This window comes from Galeopterus variegatus, unplaced genomic scaffold (genome assembly GCF_000696425.1).
Source record: "Galeopterus variegatus unplaced genomic scaffold, G_variegatus-3.0.2 Scaffold10615, whole genome shotgun sequence".
Taxonomy (NCBI): Eukaryota; Metazoa; Chordata; class Mammalia; order Dermoptera; family Cynocephalidae; genus Galeopterus; species Galeopterus variegatus.
This window is the reverse complement of record NW_007736726.1, coordinates 32,328-52,968: the sequence shown is the minus strand read 5'-3', so window position 1 is coordinate 52,968 and position 20,641 is coordinate 32,328. Positions and strand designations below refer to the sequence as shown.

The 20,641-nt window shown below is 47.7% G+C and overlaps 1 protein-coding gene across 1 annotated transcript in view; it reads right to left on the bottom strand.

Annotated features, from left to right (window-relative positions):
* LOC103610115 (junctophilin-2-like) overlaps positions 1-20,641 on the bottom strand; it is a 47,190-nt gene that overhangs the window by 2,147 nt on the left and 24,402 nt on the right. The window contains exons 4-5 of the mRNA XM_008594350.1: positions 2,043-2,161; positions 3-147 (exon numbers count right to left, since the gene is read on the bottom strand). Of these exons, the coding sequence (XP_008592572.1) occupies positions 3-147; positions 2,043-2,161 (264 nt within the window). The remainder of the gene's footprint in view (positions 1-2; positions 148-2,042; positions 2,162-20,641) is intronic.

Genomic DNA, 20,641 nt, shown 5'->3' with positions numbered 1-20,641 from the left:
GCGGGGTCTCGCGCTCATGCAGCTGGGGGCTCTCGCGGGGCCGCTCCGGCAGGCCCGCGGCGCCGGCACCCCGGTCGCGGGGCTCCAGCAGGCTCTCCGAGTTCTCCAGGATCTCCTGCAGCAGCCGGCGCTTCTGATATTCCGGACCTGCCGGGGACAACACAGGGAGGCTGGGTTCCAACCCCGGGACCGCAGCTGGGTGACCCTGGGCCAGCCGTCTAACCCTCTGAGCCTCATTCATTTATAGTCAGCACTCACATGGCATTGACCAAGTGCCAGGCACTGTTCTGAGCAATTCCAAAAATTAATTCATCTAACCGTTTTAATAACCCTATGTAGTAGATGCTATTGTGAAACTCCATTTTACAGATGAAGGAAGAGAGGCTCAGAAAGGTTAAATTACTTGCCCTCAGTCACACAGCTGACAAAAGGCAGAGCCAGGCCTGGCACCCAGGCAGACACTGACTGGTCTTTTTCCATTCCCTTATCTGAAAAATGCGCCTAATCATACCTATTTCATAAATACTAATGGAAGGATCAATTGAGAAAATGGATGTAAAATGCTGAGCTCAGTGCCTGGCACAAGTATAGAGAGTCACAGCTGTTGCTATGACCACCCAAGGCAAAGGCGGCTAGACAGGGTCGCTCTTCCTAGGACCAGCAGGGGGAGCGCGGCGACCAGAAGTGACATCTTTCCAGGCACAGATCTGCTCTCCTAGGTCTTCCATCCAGTCTCCCTTTGGTCTCCTTGCTCCAGCCAGAATAATGTTAAGCCAACACAAATCTAATCATATCTCTCATCATAAAGCCCCCAATGCAGAGAACACCAGTCTCCTGCCCTCAGGGGCTCCCACTGCTCTATCCAAGAGCAAGTCTGTATCAGTCTCTGCAGCCTCATTTTTTACCACCCACTGCCTATTTTACCATCTAGCTTCCCAGCATTCCACTCCGCCCGAGTTTCTGTGCCTTTGCACCTATGGTCCCCTCCCACCCAGGTTCACCTGTCCCACCCAGCACTACCCGGTGCAGTAGTTCTCAAAGTGTGTTCCCAGACTAGCAGCATCTGCATCACCTGCTCCTTGTTAGAAATGCATATACATGGGCTCCACCCCAGACCTACCCAATCAGAAACTCTGGGGGTGGGCCAACAGTCCATGTCAAGTTTGAGACCCACTGACATGGTGAACTCTTGTTCGGCCTTCAAGTTTTGGCTCAAATGGCCTCTCTCAAGGGCAGCCTTCCCTTGCCTAAGTGGGTTAAGTGCTTCCTGTGAGTTTCCAATGCCCCTGTTCTAAGTAGACGGCACTCACCATGCTGTATGAAATGTAATCATAATAGTGAGACAACTGTCACAGTCACTGAGAGTTTACAGTGGCCTGGACATCCACCTTACCTGCATTTAATCCATGCACAAAAAAGTAGGCACTATTTTTAATTCCACTTTAGAGATCAAGAAATTGAGGTTTATGGAGGTTAAAGACCGTGCCCAAGTTCTCCCAGCTGGTAAACAGTGAAGGTAGGATTTAAATGCACTCAGGGTCCACATGTCCCACCCCCTGCTATGCTGTCTTTGTGATTCTCTGCTCCTTCCAGATTCTGGACCCCAGTTATGTACCTCCAGAGCCCAGCACAGTGTCTGACCTGTGGGCAGTGCTCAATTAATGCTTGACTGAAGCTGTTGAGCAAGAGCAGGAAGCCCTTTTTCCTCTCATCCATCTGAGACCTCCCCTGCTCTAAGCTCCACCAGTTCCAATCGTCTGCCCTGCGCAGAGCACAGAGAAGAGATAGGCTGGAGTTGGTACCCACAACTGGGAGCCTCTGCTACCCCACCACAGTCTCAGCAGGAAGGCAGAGATGTGTCTCCCCCACTTTCCCCTTGCATCATCCCATCCCACGTTTGCACCACACCCCACAGTTCCTAAAACTCATAAGCATGCATGAGCCCATGTGGGCATCTCAGCTTTCCAGCAATCAAAGAAAAGTGCCCACCCCAGGGATGGCCCCCACCCTGTCCTACCCTTCCCCTCCCTGGCTGGCCCTACCTGGCTGGTAGAAGTCTGGAGCCAGCTCCCTGGCCAGAGTGCGGGCAATGTTGGACTCCTGGTTGGCGGCCAAGGCGGCCTGTTCTGCTGCCTCAGCTTTGGCCCTGGCGTGGCTTGTCCTAAGAAGACAACATAACAGGAGACTCAGGAGCCCTCCATAGAACCAGCCCTCTGCCCCTTCTCCCCAACCCACAAAGGGACACCCTGGACACAGCATTCACTCCTTCACTCAGGCTGTCAACGAATATTTACCAAACCCAGTGGCCCAGACTGCTGTGCATTCCCCAGACCCTTTCCACCAGCCCTCTGCCCCTTCTCCCCAACCCACAAAGGGACACCCTGGACACAGCATTCACTCCCTCACTCAGGCTGTCAACGAATATTTATCAAACCCAGTGGCCCAGACTGCTGTGCATTCCCCAGCAGTCTATTTACTGGGCACACAGATAGACTACATTTCCCAGCTCCCTTGCAGTTAGGGATGGTCAGATGACTGAGTTCTGGCCAATGCATTATGGGAAGACATGTGTGTGCTATTTCCAGGCCTGGCCCATTAAAACCTCTGTGCCCTCTCTTTTCCCCCACATTACTGGTTGAATGCAGAGGATGCCAAGGCCCCAGAACTAGGTACTGAAGTTCTTTTGATTCACAGAGCCCTTTGATAGTCTAGTGAAGCCAGAATAATGTTTTTAAATGCATAAAATACACAGGATTATAAAAAGATGCAGTTATTTTGACACACTGTTCCCAAAATATGTAAAAGAATAAAATTATAATAATCTATGTCCTTTATTAACACATTAAACAAAATATCTATCAGGTGTATTAAGTACTGTAATCTGAAAGTGCAGGTTAGCATAAAGGATAGTTCAGGAATAACCGCAATAACAGTAATGTGACATGAAAATATATGCAATTTCTATTGTGACTAAGTCACACTACTGCTAATACTACTATGGTGTATTGCCTCCTTCCATAACTGAAGAAAATGCTAAATCCCAGTTACAGCTTAGTAAAAATAGAGATGTAATTTTCCCATCTATAGTAGACACAGTCAGTGCCCTGCCCAGATCCCTTCACTGGGCAAATGGGCCCACTCCCTGGCTGTGTGAGTGTTGGCTGCTAACGGCTCATTGCTACCCCAGAGAGTTGCAACCGCAACCCTCAGTGTTGCGCCCGTACCAGACCGGGGACCGGCAATGGGATCGCAACCCTCAGTGCTGCTCCCGCGCCTCGCTCAGCCAGTGAGCGGGAACCGGTCCGTATGTGGGATCCAAACCCTCGGGCGGGAGCGCCGCCGCGCTTCCCAAGCAGCGCACTTATCCAGTGCGCCACCGGGCCGGCCCCAGAATAATGTTTTTAAATGCATAAAATACACAGGATTACAAAAAGATGCAGTTATTTTGACACACTGTTCCCAAAATATGTAAAAGAATAAAATTATAATAATCTATGTCCTTTATTAACACATTAAACAAAATATCTATCAGATGTATTAAGTACTGTAATCTGAAAGTGCAGGTTAGCATAAAGGATAGTTCAGGAATAACCGCAACAACAGTAATGTGACGTGAAAATATATGCAATTTCTATTGTGACTAAGTCACACTACTGCTAATACTACTATGGTGTATTGCCTCCTTCCATAACTGAAGAAAATGCTAAATCTCAGTTACAGCTTAGTAAAAATAGAGATGTAATTTTCCCATCTATAGTAGACACAGTCAGTGCTCTGCCCAGATCCCTTCACTGGGCAAATGGGCCCACTCCCTGGCTGTGTGAACCTTGAGGATGAGACATGTAAGTTGAGACCTAAAGAAATACATGCATTAGGCCCATAAGAGGTGGATGGGGACAGTGAGCTAGGTAGACAGAAAAGCATGTGCAAAGGCCCTGAGACAGGGCAAGAGCTTGGTGCCTTGGAGGAACTTCAAGTTCAAGTCAGAGTGTCCACTCTCTGCAGATGAGTTAATTCCTCAGGGAGTTGATGTGCCTGTGTCACTTTATCTCAGTCTCCAGCACAGAAGTGTGGCCACAGTAAGGGAGATAAATTCTCTTAAGCTGTACTATGTGCCAGGCCTTTTATCTATCCCTTGCAACCATCAAAATTGCCTGTGAGGTCATTTTTACTCATCCCTACTCCACAGGTGTGGAACTGAGGCTCAGAGAGGTATCTTGCTCAAGGATGCAAAATAGTGGTTAACTCTTACCAAGCACTGACTCTGTGCCAAAGGCTTCACAGAAATAAACTTGTTTAATCCCCCAAAAAACTCTAGGTGATAGATGTGGCCATCATCCCTCTTTCCAGAGGAGAAATCCGAGGCACAAGAAGGTTTTAAAGAATCCTCCCAGACTTATACAGCTAGTAAGTAACAGAGCAAGGATTCATATCAAGGCATTCCAGGATCCTGAGTCTGTGCTCAAACCACAGGCTTGACTTCCACTCAGTAATTAGCAATGGAGTAAGATTTTCAACCCAGACCTGCCTGATTTCCAAGCCCCTGCCTCCCTGCTATGCAACACTGCCACAATGTTTACTGAATGAGAGACTATTTTATGAATACAAGAATGCATAAAGAACGCACACAGGCAGGCAGGCACATGTGTGCTGGCGAGGAGGCAGCACAGGGCAAGGTGAAGAGCACAGTCTAAGAATCAGCAGCCCTGGGTTCCAATTTTGGCTCTACCAAGGCCGGGGACAGAGTGAGATGGCCAAGGCACTCACCTAGGCGCAAAACTTATGCGGATGCCGAAAACCGCAGAAATCAAGATAAATCATATTTTAATGCAATACAAGGGCACTTCAAAAAGTTCATGGAAAAACAGAATTAAAAGATAATTCAAATCTTTCCATGAACTTTTTGAAGTACCCTTGTATTTTTAAAAGTCAAAATTCATGCAAAAAAATCCTTGACGAACAAACTTTGAAGGAAATTTCAAATAAAGACCGGATGGGGAGTGTGGAAGACTGGATTGGCTCCTGCATGTGCATCTCTCCCTCCCTCACCTCCCCCTAGTCCCGGCCCCGCTGGGACTCTAGGACCTTGGGTGCATGGCTTTACCTCTCTGTGCCTCAGTTTCTCCATCTGTAAAGATAAATCATATTTTAATGCAATACAAGGGCACTTCAAAAAGTTCATGGAAAAACAGAATTAAAAGATAATTCAAATCTTTCCATGAACTTTTTGAAGTACCCTTGTATTTTTAAAAGTCAAAATTCATGCAAAAAAATCCTTGACGAACAAACTTTGTAGGAAATTTCAAATAAAGACCAGATGGGGAGTGGGGAAGACTGGATTGGCTCCTGCATGTGCATCTCTCCCTCCCTCACCTCCCCCTAGTCCCGGCCCCGCTGGGACTCTAGGACCTTGGGTGCATGGCTTTACCTCTCTGTGCCTCAGTTTCTCCATCTGTAAAGAAGAGATAATAATTCTCCCCTCTCAGAGTTACTGTGGAAACTAAATGAGAGGCAGCCTGTGAGAGCATTCAGCCCACATGGTGATGATGATAATGACAATGACAATGGTGGTGGTGACGGTGGAGGAGGGGAGGATGACATCTGTGATATCAAAACAGAGTGTGATACATACGTATCTTCAGGCTCATTCTGCCTGAACTGGGAATGTGTGGGACAAAGTCCTAAACTTTTCCGAGCCACTTCCCTGGAAACCTGAAACCCCAGGTCGGGGGAGGAGGGAAAGGATCCCGGGCAAACCTTCAGACGGAGAGAATGTCCTTTTTTGGTCATGTGAGTTGAAGGAGGCTCATTTTCTGGTGCCTTGGGAAGCTGTGTTGCGGGACTCCTCAGGCAGGAACCACAGCCACCACCCAGAGCCCTGGAAGATTCTGGGGGGTCAACTCTGGGGTCAAGAGGGGGTGGCCACTCAGCCCAAGGCAACAGTTGCGGGACTCCTCAGGCAGGAACCACAGCCACCACCCAGAGCCCTGGAAGATTCTGGGGGATCAACTCTGGGGTCAAGAGGGGGTGGCCACTCAGCCCAAGGCAATGATGGCTGCTGTGTAGGAAGGAAGCGCACCCCGCTGCCCACCTCCATCAGCCTGGCCCACAGCCCCCTTGTCAGCCCTTCTCACCACCCTCATGTCCCTGATCCCTGGATGGCTCCCAGCTCGAAGCCTCAAGCCAGGAATCTCAGAGTTCTTCCACACCTCCCTCCCCACCTCCTTTCAACACCCACAGCCAGTCAGTCACCAACTCCTGTCTGTCCTGCTCCCCTCGCTCTGCCATTCCTCCTGCCCCGCCTCCCCATCTGTCTCCTGCAGGCTCACTCCCCACCACTGATCCTGCACTCAGCGGTGGCGTGGAGAACTTGCTTTACCATACTTCCCATGGCCTCACCTCTTGCTTAAAATCTCTGCAAGTCTGCCTACCACGCTCAAAATAAAGTCCAAACCACTTAGCATGGCCTTCGAGGCTCTCCAGATTCTCAGCTCCAGGCAGCCTCGATGGGGTACACAGACGGCTCACCTGGGAAGGGCAGCTGAACCCCTGTGGCCCGGAGGCTACCAGTTTTAGTCCAGTGCCACTCGCTGTGTGGTCCATGCACCCCACCCCCAACATCCTCATCACCTGGGAGCTTATTAGAAATGCAGATTCTCAGGTTCTAGCCCAGACCTCCTGAATCCAAATTTGAGGAGGAAGAGCCCAGGAATCTGTTGTATACGCCCTCCAGACGCTTGTGCTGCACACTGAGAGAGAAGATCCATCTCCATCTTGGGATGTTCCTGGCCCGCTCAACCCCCCAGGAGACTGCAGTGAGTTTCTTTAAGCACCAGGCTCTCTCCCTGAGTCAAGTCTCTGCTAGGGAATTGCAGGAAACTGCTTTTTCTGCCCTGACCCCTCCCCATATCCAGACTCATGCCTCTGGGTGAAGGTCTCTTAAGATGGCTCTGACCTTGCTGGGGGAAGGGAAGAGAGCAGTAACTGGGGCAGGGGGAGGGACAGGGAGCAGTCACTCTTCTTGATTTCATTCCGAATAACTTTCATCAGCAGGGTTAAAAATAAGGCTGTTGGTTCTGGGATGGGGCAGGGCCGTCACCCAACAGCACCACTTCTGGGGCATCCACCCCCACCCTTGCCTCCTTTCCCCACCCCCAGCCCCCTAACTGCCTGGTTACGGCTGGCCTTGTCTCCCAGTTGTCTTACCCAGGCGTTGTTGGTTTCATGGTGCCCAAGGGGGACACTCGCTGGAGTTACCCCTGACACATTTGCTCAGACAGTTCCCCACCTGGGATGTTCTTCCTCCCTTCCATGCTCCCAGCCCTAAAGGGCCAGCTCAAACCCACCTGAGCTACAGACTGGGCACTGTGAACACAGCAGCAAACCGAACATCCAGAAATCCCTTGCAGAGCTCACATTCAGCTGCAGGGATCAGCAAATCACAGCAGTAGGCTGAATCCAGCCCACTGCCTGTTCTCGTACCTCCCATAAGCTAAGAAAAGTTTTTATATTTTTGAATGGCTGGAAAAAGACAAGAGCAATATTTTGTGATGTGTGAAAATTATATGAAATTTAAAATTCAGTGATCATATAAAGTTTTATTGGAACACAGCCAGGCTCATTTGTTTACATATTGTCCAGAGCTAAGTAGACTGTATGATCTGCAAAGCCAAAAATATTTACCATCTAGTCCTTTACAGAAAGTTTGCTTACCTCTGTTTTAGTGCATTCTATCAGCAAATGTCTCTTCTACCACTGTTATTAATAATATTAATCTTGATTATTTGTTGAGCACTTTGTGTCTGACTCTGCTACAACCTCCTTTATAAACACAAATGGCCTCAGAAAAGTGGAGCCACTTTCTCTAGGTCACACAGCTAGAAGGTGAATCTGCCCAAGCTTTCACCCATTACCCCAAGCTGCTATCCTCCTGGTACCAACTCTGGACCAGGTCCTCCATGTGTGGGGACCCAGGGTGGGGATGAACAGGACTCTGCATCCATCTGGGGAGCTTAATGCGGTCCTGCCAGGTCAACCAGGTAACATTTCCGGAAATCAGTGGACAGACAGGGGCTCAGGGCAAAGCCTATACACCACATAGTGGAGTACTAAGAGAGGGCAACTCTGGCCAGGGGGCCTGGATGCAGATCCGTCCTGCCAGGTCAACCAGGTAACATTTCCGGAAATCAGTGGACAGACAGGGGCTCAGGGCACAGCCTATACACCACATAGTGGAGTACTAAGAGAGGGCAACTCTGGCCAGGGGGCCTGGATGCAGATCGCAGCTCTACTCCTTATAACCTTGAACAAGCCCCAGACTCTCATCTGTAAAACGGGGATAAATAAAATGGTGATACACCTCAGAGGAACAGTGTAAGGAGGAAATGACCTAACAGTCACATGGCTCTTAGGACAGCAGCTCAAACACAAGAAATGCCATATACGTGCTTGTTACATAAAATGAATAAGCAGCACAGTGTTTTGGAGGGGACTAAAACAAAAATCCTGAATGTACTAAAACGCCACTGAATTATTCACTTGAGAATGAAGGGAAAAAAAAAAAAAAACATTAGGCACAAGAAGCACATGGTAGGTTTGCAGGACAGAGGCAGATAATCAGAGTTCCCAGCTCAGGCCTCCGCCAGTCTCTCTGGAGGCTGCAGAGGTGGTTAAAGGGACAGTGTGGCCAAGCATCTTCCTGAGGTGGGCATGCTTGAGATGCCAGTGCCCCGTCCTCTCCCAAAATAGCCCCTCACCCCCGGCTCTGGCTGGCTCTGGCTGTTTCCCCCAGAACAATCAAGTCAGGCAATGAAGAGGAACCACAGCTGGGTGTCCAGCCACCAGCCCAGAGATCTGTCTGGGAGGAAGCCCCCCATGCCCCGAGGATATAGGCAGGGGCACAGTCAGCAAGCCCTGGCTGATGGACCCCCCCCCCACAACCACCCAGGGATTCCATTTGTCCTCATTTGGCAAACATGTGCTGAGCCCCTACTATGGGGAGCACAGTGCCATGTGCAAGAGGGACAGACAGTGATCAGTAGTGTCCTACCAGGAAGCCCTCATCAGAGGGGTCAAGGGCACAAGCTCAAATCTATATTGTAGCATCAGCACATTTTGGGTATCTGACCTTTGCTTTCTGGCCTCAGTTACTTTGACTGTGAAATGGGGACAATAACCTTGCCTCACAAAATTACTGGGAGTCTGAAACGAGATAACATAAAAGTGCTCAGTGTAAACTGAACACTTAAAATATTAGCTATCATTATTATTGTTGTTTTTATTATTATAACAATGCTTGCCAGCATTCCCTTCCAAAATGCTGTTGACTGCAGCTAATTTGGAAGTAGATATGTATCGCTGTAGAAAGAGATGCCATCTAAACATTGCTTTGAGGTCCATTCACCTTGTAGCACGTGTCGGTACTTCATTCCTTTTTATTGCCAAATAAGATTCCATTGTGTGGATAACCATATTTTATTTCCCTGTTCATCAGTGGAGGGACATTTGGGTGGTTCCCACTTTTTGGTTATTATGAATAATGCTGCTATGAATATTTGTGTATAAGTTTTTTGTGTGGACATATATTTTCATTCCTCTTGGGTTTATACCCAGGAGTGGAATTGCTGGGTCACGTGGTAACTCTGTGTTTAACCTTTCCAGGAACTGCCACACTGGTTTCAAAGTGGCCACACCATTTTACCACCAGGAATGTATGAGGGTTCTGATTTCTCCACTTCCTCTCTAACACTCATGATTGTCCTTTTTTATTAGAGCCACACAAGTGATTTGGCTTTTTTTGTTTTTGTGGAAGCTTTTTTTATTTATTTATGTATTTATTTTGGCAGCTGGCCGGCACGGGGAACCGAATCCTTGACCTTGGTGTTCCAAGGCTGCCAGATGAGTGATTTGTGAAGTGACATTGCATCGTGGTTTTGATTTGCATTCCCCTGACGGCTGATGACGTTGAGCATCTTTTCATGTGCTTAATGGCTATTTGTATATCTTCTTAGGAGAAATGCCTGTTTAGATCTTCTGCCCAATTTTAATTTTTTTAATTTCAATTTTTAATTTTTTGGTCTTTTTTTTATTGAGTTGTAAAATTTCTTTATATATTCTACCGCAAGTCACTTATCAGATATATGATTTGCAAACTTTTTCCCATCCTGTGGGCTGTCTTTTCACTCTTTTGATGGTGTCCTTTGAAGCACAAAAGTTCTTAATTTTAATGAAGTCCAATTTATCTGTTTTTTCTTTTGTCACCTGTACTTTTGGTGTCGTATCTAAGAAGGTTTTGCCTAACCCTAGATCACAAAGATTTACTGTTTTACTTTCTTCTAAGAATTTAACAGTTTTAGTTCTTAGATTTAGATCTATGAACACTGTTTTTAATAAGAAAAAAATGGGACATAACCTAAGGGCTCATCCCCCCTAGACAGCAGCCACTAGAAGCTCCAGAGGCAAGGAAGTGGACCCTCCCCTTGGAACCTCCAGAAGGAACCAGAGCTGCGGACATCTTAGCACAGTAAAACTGGTTGCAGGCTTCCGACTTCTAGAACTGTAAGAGAATGAATCTGTATTGTTTTAAGCTACCGAGTCTGTGTTCATTCATTATGGCAACCACAGGAAACTAAAATTACCTGTGTGAGCTCATGTCATTCTCAGGGCAATCCACCTCACAGGAGAAGAAATGCAGGCTCAGAAAATCATTTGCCCAAGCCTCAGAGCTAGTATGTCCAGAGCTGGCCCGAGCCTGAGCCCAAGTCTGTCTGGCACCAAAGCCTGTGCTGACTCACATATCTGCTACCCTGCTTCGGTTCAAGTTCACTTTCCAGAAGGGCTCGGCAGCTGGGACTGGACACAACCCAGCCTCTTCCCCAAGGGGCACTGTACTTTGCATTCATGCTGCAGGTCCAAGGGGCCAGAGCTAGGTTGCCAGCAAGTGGTCCCCATTCACTTTCCAGAAGAAAGACTGGTCCACTGGGGCCTGGCTGACAGTGTAGGACTGAGGTCTGGCTGCACTGTAGCAACCAGCAAAATGACAGAGAGAGGACCTCAGACCTTGCTCCTCCTCCGGGATCCGAACCCTCGGACGGGAGCGCCGCCGCGCTTCCCAAGCGGCGCACTATCCAGTGCGCCACCGGGCCGGCCCTGAACACTGTTTTTAATAAGAAAAAAATGGGACATAACCTAAGGGCTCATACCACCTAGACAGCAGCCACTAGAAGCTCCAGAGGCAAGGAAGTGGACCCTCCCCTTGGAACCTCCAGAAGGAACCAGAGCTGCGGACATCTTAGCACAGTAAAACTGGTTGCAGGCTTCCGACTTCTAGAACTGTAAGAGAATGAATCTGTATTGTTTTAAGCTACCGAGTCTGTGTTCATTCATTATGGCAACCACAGGAAACTAAAATTACCTGTGTGAGCTCATGTCATTCTCAGGGCAATCCACCTCACAGGAGAAGAAATGCAGGCTCAGAAAATCATTTGCCCAAGCCTCAGAGCTAGTATGTCCAGAGCTGGCCCGAGCCTGAGCCCAAGTCTGTCTGGCACCAAAGCCTGTGCTGACTCACATATCTGCTACCCTGCTTCGGTTCAAGTTCACTTTCCAGAAGGGCTCGGCAGCTGGGACTGGACACAACCCAGCCTCTTCCCCAAGGGGCACTGTACTTTGCATTCATGCTGCAGGTCCAAGGGGCCAGAGCTAGGTTGCCAGCAAGTGGTCCCCATTCACTTTCCAGAAGAAAGACTGGTCCACTGGGGCCTGGCTGACAGTGTAGGACTGAGGTCTGGCTGCACTGTAGCAACCAGCAAAATGACAGAGAGAGGACCTCAGACCTTGCTCCTCCTCCCCACAGAGGACTGGGCCCTGCAGTCCAGCCTGGAGTTAGCTGCCGCCCGGCAGGGAGGCCACAGACCTTCATTGCATGAGTTGGCAGAGGGTTTCAAAGAAGCACAGGGAAACTTTCTTTTCTTTTCCTTTTTTCTTTTCTTTTCTTTTCTTCTTCTTTTTTTTTTTTTGACTGTGCAGTTCAACTTTTTATTTTAATAAAATCAGAATATGCACAGCACATGCAGTGCTAGCATCTAAACTAATACAGTAAGCAATTACTACAGCTACAGTGACTTGAAGTTCAATCTTTACACTCAGCAAGTTCAAATCCATTCTTAAATGACTTTTGAAACATTTATTAACTGAAAATATCGCTTGCTAATAAAACTTGCTTAAATGCTATTGCTGAATGTACAAGTCACTGATTATGCCAATGCAACAAAGATAACCACATTTGAGGATTGCAACATGCCAGACATTCACCAAAAAAAAAAAAAAAAATACACAAAACAAAACACACACAACAAACACCTGAGAATTGGGATGCTTCATATCAGTGTTCTGAAGGGTTTCATTAATATTTTAAGGCAAGTGTATCAAAACCTTGGCATGATTTAATTTCAAGCTGCCAATATTGTTTTTATTAACATCAGAAAGTTATGGCTACTCTAGCAATGCCCGGTCTGCTTAACTTGACTTATGAGGGAAACTTCTTTTCAAAAAGTCTCTGCCTGATTTTAACATGACATTTTCCAAACTGTAAAAACAGTAATATTAAAGCAACAGCACTCTGAAGCCACCGCTCTAACACAATAGCTATTTAAGCTTATGAGCCTTCTTTTCTAGTCTATCCATGTACACACTCTTTTTTTTTTCCGAACAGGGCTGTAAACACAATGAAGACTCAATTTTTAGGCATTATGGTTAAGAGCATGGAATCTGAAGTCATGCTACCTGGGTTAGGATCCCTGACTCAGAAATTTACTAGCTGTGTGACTTGGGCGAGTCACTTAACCTCTCTGCACATCCGTTTCCTCTTCTGAATAATGAGGGTGGCAAGCAGATTTCCCAGATGGCTGCTGGTATTCACACTCTTGTGTAATCCCCTCCCTTCAAGTGTGAGCTGGACCTAGTGCTTCTAATGAATACAATATAGCAAAAGTGATAAGATGTAACTGTCACACTTGTTTACAAAAGACTGTGAATTCTCTCTTGCCAGCAGACTCTCTTGCTGGCTTTGATGAAGCAGCTGTTTTTTATGGAGGCCCACACGACAAGGAACTGAGGGCAGCCTCCAGCCAACAGCCAGGGAGATGCTGAGGCCCTCAGTACAAAAGCCTGCAAGAAACTGGATCCTGCCAACATCCGCATATGTGAACTTGGAATGGATCCTTCCCCAGTCCTGGAGCCTTCAGATGAGACCACAGCCCTGGCTGGCACCTTGACTGCAGCCTCTGAGACACCTTGAGCCAGAGGACCCAGTTGCCATGCTACTTGACCCACAGAAACCAAGATAATAAATGTGTGTTATTCTAAGCTGCTATGTTTGTGGATAATTTGTTATGCAGTGATAGGTAACTAACACATGGGGATGATAATAATGCCTACCTCACAGAGATGTTACAAAAATTAAATGAGTTAATATCCATAAAGTGCTAAGAACAGTACCTTGCACAGAGTATGCACTATAGAAGAGTTAGCTGTTACTATTATACATTTTTCACTTAAATAATTTTCCATGTTTCCATATATGCATAGTTATCACTTCAAAGTGCTCAACCTTTCTTTTCTTTACAAATCTAGCATCTACACATTTTTGTGCTAACGATTCCCCTTCTGGGAATCTGGCCAACAAATAGATATACTCAAATTATGCAAAATGACACATGTACAAGGGTATTTCTTTCTAGCATCTACACATTTTTGTGCTAACGATTCCCCTTCTGGGAATCTGGCCAACAAATAGATATACTCAAATTGTGCAAAATGACACATGTACAAGGGTATTTCTTTCTTTTTTTTTTTTCCCTTTTTGTCTTTTTTCGTGACTGGTAACGGGATTGCAACCTTCGGTGTCGCGCCCGCACCGTGCTCAACCAGTGAGCGGACCGGTCTCTATATGGGATCCGAACCCTCGGCGGAGCGCCGCCGCACTCCCAAGCGCCGCACTCTACCGAGTGCCGCCGTGCTCCCAAGCGCCGCACTCTACAGAGTGCGCCACCAGGCCGGCCCGAGGGGTATTTATTTCAACACTGTAATAGCAAAAGATTGGAAACAAACCCAAGCCAGCAGTAGGGATCCAGTTAACTAAATTATGGTAGAGCCCCCTGAAGGACTTTTACGTAGCCAATACTAAGAATGAGATCGATTTTTATGTAGCGACCGAGTGAATTCCAAGATGTGTTAAGTTAAAAAGCAAGGTGTAAGTGTATGTAACACTTGTGTAAACAAGCAAACAAACAAATGTGTTTGCTCTTCTATATACAGAATATTTGTGGAAGATGAGGTAAGAAACTGGTAATACAGGCTGCCTACTAGAAAGAAACCTAGGTGGCTGAGATCGAGATGGAAGGGAGGAAGACAGACAGACAGACACATACACATTTGGGCTGGTTATTTTCCTTTTGCTCCATCTCCTCCCCTTCCCCCATCCCGACCATTCCCCCACCCAGCTGTCACCTGGGGAGACTGTCCTCACTGCCTGCACCACCCAGCGCACTTGCTCTCTGGCTTACAACTGGGTCCAGCCGATGGCGGGGCAAGGCACCAGCAAGAGGCTAGAGGGTGGAGCAGAGAGAGGTTTGGGCATTTATTCCTCTCTCCCCTGTTGACTTAAATGGATCATATATATCTGATTGTGAGACTCACAGAGCTGGAAGGAGCCTCAGAAAGCATCTCATCTCATTTAATACCAACACAGAGACAAGCTGGGGAAACCGAGGCCCAGAGAAACCTGTGTGATCATTTTCAGTTTTCAATAATTGAAAATTAGTCATACTGCTACTCTGTTATGGACACATCAGAAGGGTCACACTATGTGACAGGCCCTATTCTGAATGCTTGCATGTTACATCATTTCACCCGAACAACAATCATATGAGAGAAATATGATTATTATAATCTTCAGTGCACAGATGAGGAGACTGGGACTCTGAGCATTTCAATGACTTCCCCAGTGGCACACAGACAGCCAGGGACAGGAATCCAGACAGTCCGTGCACACAGTCGGTGCTCATGGAAGCAGCTGATACGAGAATGTGATTACGTGGCAGGTACTAACAGAAGTTATTTTTATTTTTATTTCTTTTTGAGACCGGCCACACCACGCTCAGCCAGTGAGCGCTGTGAGCGCACCGGTCATCCCTATATAGGATCCAAACCCGCGGCCGGAGCACTGCTGCACTCCCAGCGCCGCACCCTCCCGAGTGCACCACGGGCTAGGCCCTACTAACAGAAGTTAAAACCCCAGCCCCTCCAGCCTCCTGCTCTGGGAATCTGGGAGACTTCAGACAGCCCAAGAGTCATGAATGTTCCCTTTAGGAAACCAGAGACAGGACTGCCACCCTCTCCACAGGGCATAACTGTCCCTGTGCCCCGGGAGGGGATGAAGGCTACTGGGAAACGGTCTCACCAGTTGTCCAGTCCATTCCGTGGATGAAATCCAGCAGGAGGACGCTAAATCCCCTGGAGCCCATCACCATCACTGTCTCATCGCCACTGCCACCACCATTCTTAATAGACAATACTTGCTGAGCACCTACTATGTGCCAGACACTATGCTGTAACACTTGCGTGTGTTATCTCATTCAACCCTCACAATATTCTCTTAAGTAGACATCACTCTCAATCCCCATTCAATACATGAGGGGGTTATGTAGCCCAAACAACTCACACCGCCAGGAAGGAGGAAAGCCAGGGATTCCATGTGGCTTACACCAAAACAAAAGATGGCAGCATTAGTTAGTGTTGGAGTTAGATGACCTGATTTCAAACCCCAGCTCCCCCACCTCCAACTTTTGTGACTTTTGCCAAGTCAAGGAACCTCAACAAGCCTCAGTTTTTCCATCTGTAAAATGGGTTAATAAGATACTGAGCTGTCATGAGAATCACTGTGAGGAGTAAGTGAATGTGGCATGTGAAATGAATATTCATTCACCTGTGACAAGTAGTTACTAGGCACCTACTGTGTGCCAGGTCCTGAGCTAGATATGGGTGTACAACAGTGAACAGGAGAAACTCACTTCCTGGAGCTTACAGACCAGCTTAGCATGGTGCCCACACACAGTAGGCACTCTGCGAATAGTAGCTGCTGGTTTTGTTACTATTACTTAGAGAATGATTTTTCTCCTCAGGGGTTGAACTTTCCACCCTGGGGAGTCCGGGTCTGCCAGGATTGTCCACCCAAGAGTCTGCTGACTTAGCACTGGGTGTGCTCTGCCCCTGCTCCACCCACCCCCACCCCCGGCGGGCCAGTGTGCAATGGCATCTCACAAGGCCCAAGTCAGCAGACATCGCCTGCCTAAATAAGGACAAGGCACCCAGGAGAGCTTTCTGTGAGCTGGAGGAATGTGACAGCTGAGCCCTCCCTGCCCAGCACCCTCCCCCACCTCCGGCCCCTCCCCAGGTGGGGCTGGCTATGGCATTCCAGCTTTTCTCAGAGCAGCCCCCAGTGTCACTGACACCCGCTCTGGTCCTACTGCAGACTGCTCTGAAAACTGATAAGGAATTCCAGGCAGCTCCATTTGCTTCTGGGGGCTGACATCCCTGCTGCCACAGGGACAGGGGAGGAAGAAGCCATGAGGAGGGGCCAAACCCTGCCCCTGCCCTGGAAAATTCATCCCTTGGTTCAAAAGCATTCCTGGAGATTTATTTGGCCCTGGGCGCTGTGCCAGGCACTAGGGATCCAGAAGAAATTCCAACCCTGTGGCTGTCTTCCCACCACAAAACTATGTCACAGCAGTCAAGACAGGGATATAAGTCCATGGATTCGGGTGGGGTGGTGTCAGGGAAGACCTTAAGGAAGTTCTTGCTGACGGAGTAGTTGGGCTGGAAAACTCCAGCACCAAGTGACCTGAGTTCAAAACCCAGCCTGCTTCTTCCTAGCTCTGTGACCTTGAGTGAGTGACTTTACTGCTCTGTGCCTCTGTTTCCTCATCTGTGAAATGTGGATAATAACAGCACAAATATCCTAGGGTTGAGAGGATTAAATGACTTGGTATTTGCAAAGTGCTTAAAGCAGTAAGAGGCCATATTCTCAAGCCTTGTTCAGGGTGACCAGAGAATTTATCATTCAAACTATGGCATCTGAGTGTGAAAGGCTGTTAATAATTATACCTAGCATGAGCCAGTACTGTCCCAGGCACACGGGACTATGTGATCATCCCGGCCTTGACCACACTAAGGAGCCAACTGAGGCCAAAGATCAGTGACTATGTCTCTTTCATCTTCGAAACCCTGCAGCAATGAGCACCAAACTCAGCACACAGTACGTGCACACAAGGAGTGTTGAGATTTTGTTTGCTTTAGCAGATCTGACCTTCAGATTTCCCAGGAAGAATAAATACCTCATACGATGAAGACATTTAAAACCAAGATTTGAGCTAGAGTCCAAACAAAAATTAAAGAATTCAATGTATTAACTAAGAGAAGTTTATTCATGTGGGTCCATACCTGGGCCCTGTGGCGGTGGGATGAAGGGAAAGGGGAAAGAGGGGTCATGAGGGAGCAAGTAAAGAAGGAAAGGATTCCATTCTCTGTGACCAATGGTTGGTTGAATAACGAGGAGGGATTTGGAGACAGGACCTGAGACACAGAAAAGACACCATCGGGGAGGGATGATCAGGTGTCAGGTGGGCCTGAGGGATGTGCTCATGGGAACAGATCAAATGGAGGAGAGGCCAGGGTGACAGCGTGGACAAAGGCAGTAGCACGGGCAGGAATGAGGATGCTGGGGACGGAGGAGTACATCGTGATGGCTAAGAACATAGGTGCCAGGTGCATCCCATCTCCACCCCTGACACACTGGCTGATACACGGCAACTCACACAACTGTACTTCCCACAGTAGTGAAATGGAGCTTCGCCCTTCAGGGATGTCCAGAGATCAAACAATATGATGCCCATGAAATTCCACTCAGTTCGTGGCATGTTGCAAATGTAGAACATAAAGCCCTTAAGAAAGGGATTTGTGTCTGTTTTGTTCATTGATGAATCCACAGTACCTAGAATAGGGTCTGGCTCAGAGTAGATGCTTAACAAAAATTTGCTGAATGAATAAACGGTAGCTATTGCTACTATCATCATCATCATCATGATTATGCAGCGATAGCTGGCCTACCTAGAGCACAGGAAAATAAAAGAAGGAACATTTTACAGGCAAGGAAACAGATTTTGACAAGAGAAGGGATTTGCCTGAGGTCACACTGCCAAGAAGTCACAGAACAGAGAGTGGCTTACAGGCTGGTACTCTTCAACTCCACCTCCTTCCGTCCTCCATCCTGCCTGCCTTCTGTGTGTGTGTGCTCGGTGCCAACTAAATGCGGGCATCAGTCAATGCAATAAGGATAGAAAAACTGAAAACCTATGTCCTGGCCATGAGGAGCTTAGAGACTAATAGGAAAGATCTGAAGGAAAATAATCCGATACAGAATGTTCAGGCTTCTAAAATAGATGGCCAAGAAGCAAAAGGGGCCTGGAAAGCTTCCCAGAAGATGGGTCTCAGCTACAGCCTGAAGCAGAGCAGGATGAAGACATCAGTCCATGTGCTGGGTCACGTGCTGGAGCTGGCTCATGCAAGCCCTTGCCTGCGCCGGGGAGCTAATTGCCTGCAAGTCTGCCCAGCTCTGCATGCAGAGACATCTCCCTGGTAGCCTGACATCGGCCACAGTGGCAGTATTCACACCACGGAAATTGGCAAACTCTAGAAAGCAGGGTTTTTCCCACTCTGGAGAGCTATTTAATCTGCACACTACTTCTCGTAAGAGACATTAACTAAAAAAAGAATTAACTATCTCAGCAAATTCAGACCCTTATGTTTCATGTCCTCCCTGGAAATCTCTGTAACCCCCTCTGAAAAATAGATTATTAGCTCTCTTGACAAAAAGCTCTTGAAGTTTGCTGTCTATGACTATGAGATGCCCCCTCCCCTGTTTATCATAGGGCAATTCTCAGGTGGGTCTTAGGAGGCATCTGTATAAAAGAAAACCTGGAATTTGCTCAGTGAAGGAGCTGTGAGAGTTGAAGAGAAACTTCCAGGCTGTGTACCAGTGTCCTCTCTTCTATCTGCACACAAATAGAAGGAACAGCAAAAACCAAGGCAGAAAAATGTGTATGCACACATACACACAGAGTGTTTAAGAAACTGAGAAGAGGTCAGCTGACAATGTCATGTGAGAATGAAGAGCTAGGATGCAGGCAGATGATAAACGACCTTGACTGCCACGTTCACTACATGTGGCTGAGAGCCATTAGCAGTTCACCAAACCCTGTTCCTCTTCTTCCTGGGCACACACCTACACTGTTCCCAGCCTCCCTTGCAGGAAAACATGGTCATGGGACTGGTTCCTGGCCAATAGTACATGTTAAAACATGATGTGCCTGCCCACTTCCTGTACCAGCCAAGAAAAACCTTCCACGCGCATCCTTCTGTGTGTTTTCCCTTTTTGCCAGCATGATGCAACAGAGCATGAGAACCTTGGAAACCATATGTTGAGGGTGACAGAGCCACAGGTGGAAGGAGCCTTGATCCATGAATCATCACTTGGAGGAGAGCTGTCCATTGAGGAGGGCACCCTTTTTGGACTTGAGCAAGAAACACACTTGTGCTGATCTGTTCTACATCTGTGTTTTTGTTTGTTTCCCACTTAGTACAAACCACTGAAGGATGGAAGAAGCTGAGGGACAGGCTGCGTTCCTCCTGTCCATTTTGGGTGGCTCCTATTCCAGTGCTCCACCAGCAAGCCCCAGTTGGGAGATAAACCATTTGTCACAGGAGGACGAAGAGGGGAACATTTGCCCTCTTTGGACAAGATTCAGGCAGGAACCTGTTTGTCTGAATGTCCATCCTTCTTTCCTAAGAGCCCCTTGAGCCCACTAATGAGTCAGTCACTGACAAGCATTTATGAGTGCCTACTGTGTTCAAGGCCTATCCAAGCTCGTCCAAGGTCTGTCCTCCTATCCAGAGCCCACAGAGTCTAGATCCTGGAGGACAGGTCCTTCCAAAGACTGACTTTCCCTCTCTCTGAGGCTCTGGGAGGAGGGAGAGGAGAATCCTCTTTCAGGCCAGTGTCTCTAAAGTACGGGATGGTTGCTATTGTTTGGACCAAGAATGACAGGTGGTACCAAGCCATTCATTAAGTAACATTGTTCCTTTAAAATTCAATTTTAACTATCCTGACCGCATGGTGAGAAAGCCCCAATTGGTGCTAATACATCTTTCACACCTCTCTTATGCTCCGTGGTACCAAGCCATTCATTAAGTAACATTGTTCCTTTAAAATTCAATTTTAACTATCCTGACTGCATGGTGAGAAAGCCCCAATTGGTGCTAATACATCTTTCACACCTCTCTTATGCTCCGTTTTCTTTCTTTTTTTTTTTTTTTTAAAGATGACTGGTAAGGGGATCTTAACCCTTGACTTGGTGTTGTCAGCACCACGCTCAGCCAGTGAGCCAACCGGCCATCCCTATATGGGATCCGAACCCGTAGCCTTAGTGTTATCAGCACCACACTCTCTCGAGTGAGCCACAGGCCGGCCCTTACGCTCCGTTTTCTAACAGAGGGCAGTGAGCAGCTACGAGCAGCTTGAGTCTGC